Genomic DNA, 12505 nt, shown 5'->3' on the forward strand with positions numbered 1-12505 from the left:
CCCCCCCAAAGAGTTGCATGCTCAACTGACTGAGCCAGCCAGGCACCTGTACCTTTTCTTCCCCCCTTTAATCTTCAAATGACCAAGGAGTTGGGAACACAACATATACTTCTTTATTTTTTATTTATTAAAATAATTTTTTTAAATGTTTGTTATTTTTGAGAGAGAGACAGAGACAGAGAGCAAGCAGGGGAGGGACAGAGAGAGAGAGGGAGACACAGAGTCGCAAGCAGGCTCCAGGCTCTGAGCTTTCAGCACAGAGCCCAATGCAGGGTTTGAACTCACAGACTGTGAGATCATGACCTGAGCTAAAGTTGGCTGCTTAATCGACTGAGCCACCCAGGCGCCCCAGCATATACTCATTTAATAAATGATGAAGTAGTAACCTAGGATATAGTTCAAAATGTCTATGATTTTCTTCCATATCTTTTTATATCTTTACTTCATTATGCAAACAGCTGAAGAGAAGAGGGATTAGGTTGCACCTGCCTGAGTAACCTTTACAAACTTCCATGTACTCTTTCTTTTTTCTAGGCAGTCTTTAGAGCACTTGCCTGTAGTCACAGGTTGGTAAACAAAACATGAATCATGTCTTGTATAATTCTCTCTGAATTAAAGTCCAAATTGAAAATGGGCCAGATTTCTTATCAGTAAATTCATAACCAGTAGGTATTGTCAAATATAATTGCCTTATGTTTTATTTATTTTTTCAGTCTTTGGTACCTTTCATACAGCTTGACATCTATTACCTCTTTCTGCTCCCATCTGTCTGTCCTTCAAAGAATGAAGAATGGCATTTTTCCCCCCTACTAGCTATTCTGCAAGAGAAGGTTTAGCCATAAGAAATATTGTGGGGCTCCTGGGTGGCTCAGTCGGTTAAGCATCCACTTCTGCTTAGATCATGATCTCACAGTTTGTGAGTTTGAGTCCTGAATCTGGTGAACACAAGCCCTGCTTCTCTCTCTCTCTCTCCCTCCTTCCTCCTCTCCCTGCCCCCCGCCCCCTGCTTGCCCACTTACACGCTCCCTCTCTCTCAAAAAGTATTGGTGTAAGTACTGTGTTTCCTCAATTAGCCCTTCTTTTAACTTCCTTTCTCTTCTGACCACTTAGCTTCCATCACATCTCTCCTTCACCAAGGGCCCTGTCTGCCCTCCAACATGGTACTGACCCTGGCTCATGCCCCTTCTCCTTCCCCCCACCAGTTCACTATACCAGCCTTTTCCATGGAGTCCTGACCCTGATGCTTACCCTGCTTGCTCATAGCTGGCTACCCCAGGGTAACAGATCATACTGCCCTCTTGTCAGATCCTGGTCTGCTCACCCCTTTGTTCTTCCTTTTGTGTGGTGTTTATTCTGCTGTTTTGGATAGAGGAAGGGAGAACTCCACAAACAAACAAAACCCAAGGAAGCATTCTTTTGTCCCCATTCCTCTATTCAGGGAGGCAAGCTTTGCTACTACCAAGGTGGAAGATGTGAGAATAAATAGGCCTGGATTAAACGAGAGAGTGAGCTGATCTACTACCCCCTGGACAGTTGGCTGATGGAAGAGCAGAGGTTACATGACATGGCATTGGGATAAAAGGCTTTGCAGAGAGGAGAGGCAGGAGGAACTATATGGATGTGAGAGGGGATCAGCATTAGTTAGAGAGGAGTTGAAGGTCTTTGGGCAGGAGTGTGGTTCCAATGAAGCTGGGTAGAGGGGACTAAAGGAAAGTTTAGAAAGTATGGAGATTATTGGGGCGCCTGGGTGGCGCAGTCGGTTAAGCGTCCGACTTCAGCCAGGTCACGATCTCGCGGTCCGTGAGTTCGAGCCCCGCGTCGGGCTCTGGGCTGATGGCTCAGAGCCTGGAGCCTGTTTCCGATTCTGTGTCTCCCTCTCTCTCTGCCCCTCCCCCGTTCATGCTCTGTCTCTCTCTGTCCCAAAAATAAATAAACGTTGAAAAAAAAGAAAGTATGGAGATTATTGAAGGAATACAGTACCCATTTCATGGTCTCTTTCAGCTTGCTATTTGGAGCAGGCATAACTGCCTTGATGTTCAGAATGCTGAAGTACTGCTGTGCTGATCTTATTACCACTTACTGAAGCATTACCTTAGCATCAGTTGTTATTTTTACAACTTGTTTTCATATAGTATAGGTATTACAGATCAAGGGTATTTCTCAAAGGAAGCAAAAAAAATTCTAATATAGCACCACCCCCTCCTTTTTTTAGCACACAAGTTTTTTTTTTTTTTTTTGCTTAAAAATGGTGCCTAAACTTGGCCCTAAGAAATGTGTACTTTTCTTTATAATTTTAATTTTAGCAAATACCAACTAAGCAAATATTTGAATACTAAGCAAAGACTTTGCAGAGACACTATGCAAAGTATTGTGGGAGACAAAAAGAATCACTGAAGGAGGTGAAGCCTAATAAGCATAAGACGTCATGTGACAAATTAATGTAAGACGTGCCATAAAACAAAACATAATAAATACCAAAATGGCTACTTAAGATGAGAATTTGTGTAGATTACAGGAGTTCACCTCTGTAATACAGTAGTCTGAGATCGTTTCAAAAGGGTAAAGGATTTTAAGTCTTGATGGGTTGTAGCTAGCTCAAGAACTGAACCAAAAAAAGACATTCCAAGTGGAAGAAATGATATAGATGAAATTGTGGAAACCAAAAAGGCCCATGTTTGGGAGATACTTTTTTTGATTTTGATTACTGTCTGATAGGTAAGGGTGAGCCATTGACAGTTCTAGGGTAAGGTAGTAATTTGATCAAAGAGTACTTTAAGAGTACTATCAATCTAGCAATAAGATCATGTTATGAGGGGGTTATGCTTACCAGGCAGTTGGAAGTGTGGCACTAGAGCTCCTAGATAGACTAGTTTTGGGGATTATTTGTACCTTGTTACAGTTTAAACAAATAACCTAGTTTCCTAAGGGAGAAACTGGTGGGGTAAGGAGCCAAGGGTTGAATATGGGACAGCAATAAGAGGGAAACCAGGGGAAAAATGGAGAATTCAGATGGAAACAAGGTAATATAAAGTTGTGAAAAGTCAGGAAGAAAAATGTCTTAAAAATGGGGTACTTACTGATATCAGATGTTATAGAAAGGTCAAGAAAATTGGGCTTAAAAAAATTGGATTTAGAGCTTACAAGTTTATTGGTGACCCATCAGGTGTGCTATTTTAGTAGAAGAGAAGAACAGAAACTTGATTGATAAGGATGAAATTGTGTATAGTGAGGAAAGAAATGATTTCTTAAAATGTTTTATTTACTTATTTCGAGTGCGTGAGAAAGAGCACGTGCAAGCAGGGGAGAGGCAGAGAGAGAATCCCAAGCAGGTTCCATGCTGTCAGTGCAGAGCCTGAAGCGAGATCATGACCTGAGCCAAAATCAAGAGCTGGACGCTTAACTGACTGAGCCACCCAGGTGTCCCTAAAAGAAGTGATTTTAAACACTTGTTTGTGATGCTTGGCAGGGAAAAAGAAAAAGTAAACTAGGAGATGAGGAGCAAGCCGTTTATTTTCTCTTCAGAGACACACTTTCGCATATTTAAAGGTAGAAGGGAATAGATTAATAAGGCAGTGATTTAAGGTATTAGAGAAAGGATGATTGAATGAAGCTAGAAGAGGATGATATCAAGGAAACAGTGGGACAGTATCTAAACCTTAAAGAGAAGTGAGGACTGTCTTTCCATTTGAAATAGGATGAGGGTAACGAGCAATCTTTAGAGGTAGTGAGGAGAGAACTTGAGATCTGTTACAAAGCCTAGAGATCTACTCAGTGAAGTAGTGCATTCCTTTTTTAAGGAATGAGGAATGGTAATGGCGTCTTGGGGAAGGTGGAAATGATGGGGGAAAATGTTGCAATCTGTCCATTTTCTTTTAACTTTATAAACAGGGTAGTGTCACTTCCTTACAGTGTTCATTTTGCAGCCAGCTTTGCTTTTGGTCATAAAAAGCAGAATCTTCATCCTGGAAAAAGAATTAATGAAGTAGTTGAAATCTTTCCAGAGGTGAGGTCTAAGGAACTTCACATCAAATAAGTCAGAGATATGACAAATATTACGTTACATAAGAAAAAAGGGAAAAAAAACCCCACAGTGATGAGAAACTAAAATATGCCTAAATTATCTAGTTTTACCCTCCAAAATAAGAGGTTAAATGAAGTAAATTTCCCTGAATCCTCCAACATGTGACAGCAGTAAGACTTCTAAAGGTCTCCTAACTTTCAGTCTAGTTTGTTTTCCATTTTACCACAGTTTTCCACAGGAAAGTCTTGAATCTCCATGAACTGTATACATATAAGAGAGCCCAGTATTGTTACACAAAAGACATGCAGCATATACAAATATAAGTCCACTTAGAGTAGCATAAATTTGACCTAAGACTAATCATTCTTTGTGATAAAACTTATTTAATTTTTGATAATTTTGCCTACCATATAATATACAAAGATTTTTTTTTAAGTAGGTTCCATGCCTAATGTGAGGCTTGAACTCACAACTCTGAGATCAAGAGTCGCATGCCCTACCAACTAAGCTAGCCAGATACTCCTTAATATAGAATATTTAAAATGAATTTTTGTCTTGATAATTACAGAAAGTTGTTCATAGATGTTTGAAATCTCTTTTTGCAAATTTTATTGACAAAATCATATGGTAATAGCAACATGCAAGTATTTGTTGTGGAGGCTCAGAGATGATTCTCATGAACATTAATATCACAACTTGATTTAAAAATGAAAATAACTCAAGGGGCATTCTGAGCGTTATGTATGGGATGGGGGGAAGATCATTTTATGAAGAAGGGATTTGGGTCTGACAGTCATAGAATTTTTTAAATAACACCAGTTGTCAAAAATTTTTTTTCTCCTATTCTTTTGTCCCACTATTTCTGAGTCACTGTTCACCAAATCTGTGGCAAAACCTGATGAATAAATGGGTAAAGGCAAGTATTTAGACAGCCTTGAATTAATAAGGAGAATAATTGTTTCAGCAGGTGGATTGTGTCTGTACATGGTGTATATATAAAGTAAGTTAATTTTTGTGTGTCTTACAAAAATTAGTTTCTTTATAATCACTCTGTGTGCCATTCATTGTATCGGAAGCAAAAACTGTGTTGTGTTTCTGTTTTTCTTTGTTATCACTGGCTTTTTTATTACCTCACATATTTTTCTTGAAATTTGTCCTTTCTATATACCCTTAACTATAAATTTGAACTGTACCTCTTAGTGTTTTGTTCTGAAGCAGTTGAAGACTTTTCAAAGTACCCTTACTGTTCTTGACTGAAAAAGATTTTAGTTCTATTTCTTACTAGTTATAATGATTCTGTGCTTATTAGTGACTGGCTAGTTTGATAAATACTACCAGAGAAAAGAAAAGAACAATCCAGCCCATTTCATTTGCCCCTTATAGGTTTATCTTACAAAAGACGTTTAGAGCTTTGTTGTGTAATTTTTTAGCTCTTTGTGAAAGAAAAATACCTGTAATCCCAGAAGTAAAATACAAGCTTCACTGTAGTTTATTGATGCTTAATGCTCATGGTTAGCTTTGGGACCTTACTTGCTTTCTCTTTCTCATTAGATAAAATTTGAAAATGTATTCTTTAAATTCCCCTTTGTATAGGATTAGGCAGTTGATATAACTTTACCATCCTCTGTATTTTTTAAAGTACCCATTTATTCCCTATATGAAGTATGAGGCTCTTTTCATTACTTCTGGCATTCACTTTGCATTACTGAGCCTGATTAGTAGTGTGATAGGAAAGCTAGACCTATATATGATAGGTGGACAGCTGGTGGTAATTACTTGTGACTTGGCCTTTCTCCTTTCTAAAACCTTAGGATTTTCCTGTATCCCCAAACCACAAGAACATAGTGTTCCACTTCTCCTCACCTGTTCCAGGTATAAGGCATTGTGATATTCCAAGCTTTAGTCATTGGTTAAATGGTAGAACTGGAGTTTGAACTGTGATGTTGTGACTCTAGAATTTGTGCCAGTATGCTGTATGCCTTTGGAAACTCTTTCCTCAGAGATTTTATTTATTGCCACATTTGTCACCTCTACACACATGATTTCATATACCTATATACCTGCAGTCTCAATTTTTCCTGAACTTCACATCTCTATTCCAACTATCTTTTTTGGTTTCTTGTAGCTATCCTGTCCCCGCCACTAGTAAGCTTGTCATCATTTCCCACAATATTTCCTCTACTAGTTCCCATTTTTTTAAGTGACCTCTTCATTTTCTAAGATCCAGAGTCTGAGAAATCTTTCATTTCCTTGACATTTCTTATTACACTGTGCTTTGCCTCTGCAGTGTCTCTCCCAACTTCTTTCTAGGCTTCTAGTCATGATGGTAGTTTAGGTCTGCACTTTTAGACTAAAATTCTCTAAAAGTTTTCTTCCATTACATTTCATGCTTCACACTGCTGCCAGATTAATCTTCCTAAAATAGAGCTCTAGTCCCATCTCTTTCTTGAACCAAGACCTTCATGGCTGACCTATGAAAGTCCATCCCATATACTATTTCTTTTATGAAGCCTTTTCAATATTACACAGTTGGGGATATATAGTATTTACTTCCTCTGTTCCCACTCCTCAAAGCATTTTGCATTTCTTTTCTGGAATATGTGTTATTGTACACTGTATTCTAATTATTTGTGTACTTGCCTTCCTTCTCACCCTACCCCCAATTGCAAGTTCCTTGAGTGTAGAGATTTCTCCTGCAACCCTAGAATAGGTCTTCTTTCATAAATGCTCAATACATTTGTTGACTCAAGCTTACATCTATGAGGAAACATGTTTCAGAATAATCATTATATTTTTGTTATTTTAGGCTTGACCGTCTTTTTATCTTACTGGATACTGGCACTACTCCAGTTACAAGAAAAGCTGCTGCACAGCAACTTGGAGAAGTGGTAAAGCTTCATCCCCATGAACTAAATAATCTTTTATCTAAAGTAAGAACCCCCCCCCCTTTTTTTTCCATTTAGTATAATGCTATTGTAGAAGTTTATCTGTGGGTAGGAATATAATGATAGAAATTGTCTTATTTTTATTTCTTTACTTATTTATTTAAAATTTTAATGTTTATTTTTGAGAGACAGAGAGAGAGACCCAGAGTAGGCACAGGGGAGGAGCAGAGAGAGAGGGAGACACAGAATCCGAAGCAGCTCCAGGCTCCAAGCTGTCAGCACAGAGCCCATCGCGGGGCTCGAACTCACAAACTGTGAGATCATGACCTGAGCCAAAGTTGGATGCTTAACCGACTGAGCCACCCAGGTGCCCCAGAAATTGTCTTATTTTAGTCACAGTTGTGGTCTTCAGAGTCCATTAAATATCTTACTGTGTCTCCAAATATTTTTTTAAATTTCATCTTTTTGTCAAAATATTTAAAATATTTTGGCTTTTTTTTTTGTATCAGGTTTAATTGTCTAAGGGATTTGACAACATAGAACCTTTTGCCTGTGGCACAAATTTTAATCTGACCCAGTTTGGTAATGAGCTAAGTTGTTAATCTAGTTCATTAGTGGTCTAACCTGTTTTTAACAGCTAGTAATTATAGTTGTTGGTCTTCAGATGATTGAGTACTCATGGGAAATGATTGAAATATATGAGAAGCAAGTTGTCATTACATTAAAAAAAATTTTTTTTTTTTAATTTTTTTTCAACGTTTATTTATTTTTGGGACAGAGAGAGACAGAGCATGAACGGGGGAGGGGCAGAGAGAGAGGGAGACACAGAATCGGAAACAGGCTCCAGGCTCTGAGCCATCAGCCCAGAGCCCGACGCGGGGCTCGAACTCACAGACCGCGAGATCGTGACCTGGCTGAAGTCGGACGCTTAACCGACTGCGCCACCCAGGCGCCCCCCCAAAAAAATTTTTTTTTAACGTTTATTCATTTTTTGGGAGACAGAGACAGAGTGTGAGCAGGGGAGGGGCAGAGAGAGAAAGAGACACAATTTGAAGCAGGCTCCAGGCTCCGAACCAATAGCACAGAGCCCGACGCGGGGTTTGAATTCGCAAACTGTGAGATCATGACCTGAGCGGAAGTCAGATGTTTAACCGACTGAGCCATCCAGGAGCCTCTGTCATTACATTTTTCGTTATCACCTGTTTTGAAAGTGGAGGCTTTCTGCTTTGATGGATCAATGTTTTCATAATCCTAGCCCATATTCTTTCCCTAAGCAATGGCTGTGTATTTATTGAACTCTGTTGACTTGTAGAAGTGTGCCTGTATGATAGTAAGCAATACATTCCACATGCTTAATAATTCTCTGGCATGCAGAATAAAAACAGGAGCGCTTTGTGTGTTGGGGAGCTTGGGTAGGGAGGAGGGTGGGAGAGCAATATAATAGCCCAGACATTAGAAATCCCAAGATAACTCTCTTCCTGCTGGTATTACCCCCTCCGTTCATTCTCATCTGTCTCTCTTTGATTCATATGAGTAGGCGTTCTAAGCTGTTGTGAACGTACAAATCTATACTATATAGTTCCTATCATGAGGGCTGACAGTGACTGTCTTTTCCAGTATATTTCCCAGTTAGATATTATCAGTACTTTCTAAACAGTATGTAGACGAAGAGACAGTGGTTTGACATCCACAGGCTCCATGTTCTCAGAATGGAGAAGGATGCATGTTTTGTTTTGTTTTTTTAATTTCTAAAATGTTTATTTATTTTGCGAGAGAGTGTGTATGCAAGCAGGGGAGGGGCAGAGAGAGGGAAAGAGAGAATCCCAAGCAGGCTCTGCACCATCATCACAGAGCCCAATGTAGGGCTCAAACTTACCACAAGATCATGATCTGGGCTGAAATCAAGAGTCAGATGCTTAACTGACTGAGCCATCCAGGTGTCCCTGGAGAAGAATGCATATTAGATGCATTATGCTCATGTGTAAGGTAGGGGGATAGAGAGGTATACCCATTTCTTCTCATCCCAAGGGAAGAGATTGAGGACTGAATGAGCTGAAACTGGAAACAGTGAGCAAAACTAATTTGTGCTGAACTGAGAAAAGGTTTCCACCCTTCCAGGTGAGTTCTGGTCTTCTTAACTTAGGTCCCGGCTTGCTGGCTGTCATCAAATAATTCCAAAAGAGGCAAAGTTTGTCTTTAGTACCTTCTCACCTCCTATCCTCTTTTTTCTCCCTTCATTGTTTTCCTGTTGCCTTTGGTTTTGTTTTTTAAACTTATTGAAATATAATGTACATACCATACAATTTGCCCATGTAAAGTGCACAATTCAATTATTTTACCTTTTTTTAAGATTTTATTTTTGGGGTGCCTGGGTGGCTCGGTCGGTTAGGTGTCCGACTTCGGCTCAGGTCACGATCTCGCGGTCCGCGAGTTCGAGCCCCGCGTTGGGCTCTGGGCTGATGGCTCGGAGCCTGGAGCCTGCTTCCGATTCTGTGTCTCCCTCTCTCTCTGCCCCTCCCCCGTTCACGCTGTGTCTCTCTCTGTCTCAAAAATAAAATAAACGTTTAAAAAAAAAAAGATTTTATTTTTAAGTAATCTCTATACTCAGTGTAGGGGTCGAACTTACAACTCCAAGACCTACAAGATCCACTGACTGAGCCAGCCAGGTTCCCTCTCAATGATTTTAGATATGTGCAATCATCACCACAATCTAATTTTAAAATATTTTTATTTCCCCCAAAAGAAACCTCATGCCCATTAGCAGTCATTCTCTAGTACTCCTCCCATACCCATCCCTAGGCAACCTAATCTGCTTTCTGCCTGTAGATTTGCCTATTCTGAATATTTTATATAAACATGACTGGTTTCTTTCATTTAAAATAATATTTTTAAGATTCTTTCATATTGAAGTGTGTCTCATTACTTCATTCCTTTTTTCCCCATTTTTATTGTCAATATTCCATTGTATGGATATGATATGAATATATTATATGGATCTATCACATCTTATTTGTCCATCAGTTGATGGACATTTGAGTTGTTTCCATTTTTTGGCCTTTGATGAATAATGCTACTGTGAAAATTCACATACAAGTTTTTGTGTGGGTGTATGTTTTCATTTCTCTTGGGTATATACCTGCAAGTAGAATTGCTGGATCATATAGTAACTACATTTAACTTTCTGGGGACCTGCCAGACTGTTTTCCAAACTGGCTCCATAGTTTTACATTCCTAACAGCAGTTTATGAGAGATCTAATTTTTCTATATCCTGGTCAGTGCTTGTTATTAACTGACTTTGATTATTTCCATACTAGTGAGTGTGAAATGATATGTCATTATAGTTTTGACTTGCATTTTCCTGGTGACAGTGATGTTGTTTTATGTGTTTATTGACCATAAACTGACTGAACTGTCTAGATCCTTTGCCCATTTTTAAGTGGGATATTTGTTCTTTTAATATTGAGTTGTAAGAGTTCCTTATATATTTTGGATACAAGCTCCTTACCAGGTATTTGATTTGCAAATATGTTCTTCCAGTCTGTGGTTGTCTTTTCACTTTCTTTTTTTCTTTTCTTTTCTTTTTTTTGTGTGTGTTTTCACTTTCTTAAGTGTATCCTTTGAAGTACAAAAGTTATTAAGATTGATGAAGTCATATTTATCCTTTTTTTTTTCCATATCTCTGTGCTTTGGGGATCAATCTAAGAAATCTTGCCTGATCCAAGGTCCCAAAGGTTTACCTCTGTATTTTCTTCTAAGAGTTGTATAGTTTTAGCTGTTATTTTTAGATTTATGGCTCATTTTGAGTTAATTTTTGTGTATGGGATAAGGTAGGTGTTCAGTCATCATTTTATTGCCCCAGCACCATTTGTGGAAAAAACTATTCTTTCTCCATTGTATTATCTTGGCATTCTTCTTAAAAGTCAGTTGACCATAGACACAATTTTATTTTTAGACTCTCAGTTCTTTTCCATTGATCTGTATACCTGTCCTTTTGCCAGTACCACACTGTCTTGATTACTACCACTTTGTAGCAAGTTTTGAGATCAAGAAGTGTGAATATACCAACTTTATTATTCTTTTTCAAGATTGTTTTGGTGATTCTGGGTCCCTTGCATTTCCATATAAATTTTAGGATCAACTTGCCCATTTCTGCAAAAATATCAGCTGGGATTTTGATAGGAATTTTGTTGAATAAGTAGATCAATTTAGGGAGTGTTACTATCTTAACAATATTAAATCTTTTTCTTTGTTTTAAAGTTTATTTATTTTGAGAGAGCATGTGTGTTCATGAGCCAGGTAGGGGCAGAGAAAGAGGAAGAGAATCCCAAGCAGGCTCTGCGTTGTGAACCTTGATGTGGGGCTCGAACTCATGAACCATGAGATCATGACCTGAACTGAAATCAAGAGCCAGATGCTTAACCAGCTGAGCCACCCATGCGCCCCAACAGTATTAAATCTTTGTATCCATGAACATGAGGTGTCTTTCTGTTTACTGTATTTAGATTTTATTTGATTTGATGCTATTTTGAATTTTTTGGTAATGTTCGGTATATGAGTCTTGCATTTTAAGTTTATTTTTAAGGAGGGAGCCAAGATGGCGGAACAGCATGGAAGTTTTTTGTGTGTCTCGTGTCCATGAAATACAGCCAGACCAACGCTAAACCATCCTGCACACCTAGAAAACTGATCTAAGGATTAAGTTTATTTTTAAGTATTTTATACTTTTTGATGCTATTATTAATGAGATTTTTAGGGGCCTGGGTGGCTCAGTCAGTTGAGTGTCCAACTGTTGATTTTGGCTCAGGTCATGCATGATCTCACGGTTGTGGGATCTCTACAGCCCCAACAGGACTCCGTGCTCAGTATGAAGCCTGCTTAAGTTTCTCTCTCCCTCTGCCCCTCCCCAGTTCGTGCGGGTAGACTCTTTTTACAAAAAAAAAAAAAAAAACAGGGGCGTCTGGGTGGCTCAGTCGGTTAAGCGTCCGACTTCGGCTCAGGTCATGATGTCGCAGTTCGTGAGTTCAAGCCCCGCGTTGGGCTCTGTGCTGACAGCTCAGAGCCTGGAGCCTGTTTCGGATTCTCTCTCTCTGACCCTCCCTGTGTCTTCCTCTCTCTCTCTGACCCTCCCTCGTTCATGTTCTGTCTCTCTCTGTCTCAAAAATAAATAAACTTTAAAAAAAAACAATGAAAAAAAAACACAACGTGATTTAAAAATTTTTATTTTCAAGTTGTTTATTGAAAGTGTATTGCAATGCAATTCATTTTTTTAATGTTTATTTACTTTGAGAGACAGTGTATGCCCTCGCTAGTGGGGGAGGGGCAGAAAGATAAGGAGCTAGAGAATCCCAAGCAGGCTTGGAGCTGTCACCCCAGAGCCAGACACCCCAGACCCTGGGCTTGATCTAGGAAGTGTGACATTGTGACCTGTATGAGATCATGACCTGAGGAGCCAAAATCAAACGTTGGAAGCTCAACTGACTGAGCTACGCTGGCATCCCACAATTAATTTTTGTATATTGATTTTATAACTTCCAATCTTGATTAACTCATTTATTCTTTCTGCTAGTTTTAAAAAAATGTTTATTGTGAGAGAGAGGC

General features: G+C 39.0%; 1 protein-coding gene across 1 annotated transcript in view; it reads left to right on the top strand.

The window, feature by feature from the left end:
• BTAF1 (B-TFIID TATA-box binding protein associated factor 1) overlaps positions 1-12505 on the top strand; it is a 103675-nt gene that overhangs the window by 7070 nt on the left and 84100 nt on the right. The window contains exon 2 of the mRNA XM_040486909.1: positions 6828-6951. Within this exon, the coding sequence (XP_040342843.1) occupies positions 6828-6951 (124 nt within the window). The remainder of the gene's footprint in view (positions 1-6827; positions 6952-12505) is intronic.

The sequence above is a fragment of the Herpailurus yagouaroundi genome, unplaced genomic scaffold (assembly GCF_014898765.1).
Source record: "Herpailurus yagouaroundi ecotype Mexico unplaced genomic scaffold, PumYag 163, whole genome shotgun sequence".
Classification (NCBI taxonomy): Eukaryota; Metazoa; Chordata; class Mammalia; order Carnivora; family Felidae; genus Herpailurus; species Herpailurus yagouaroundi.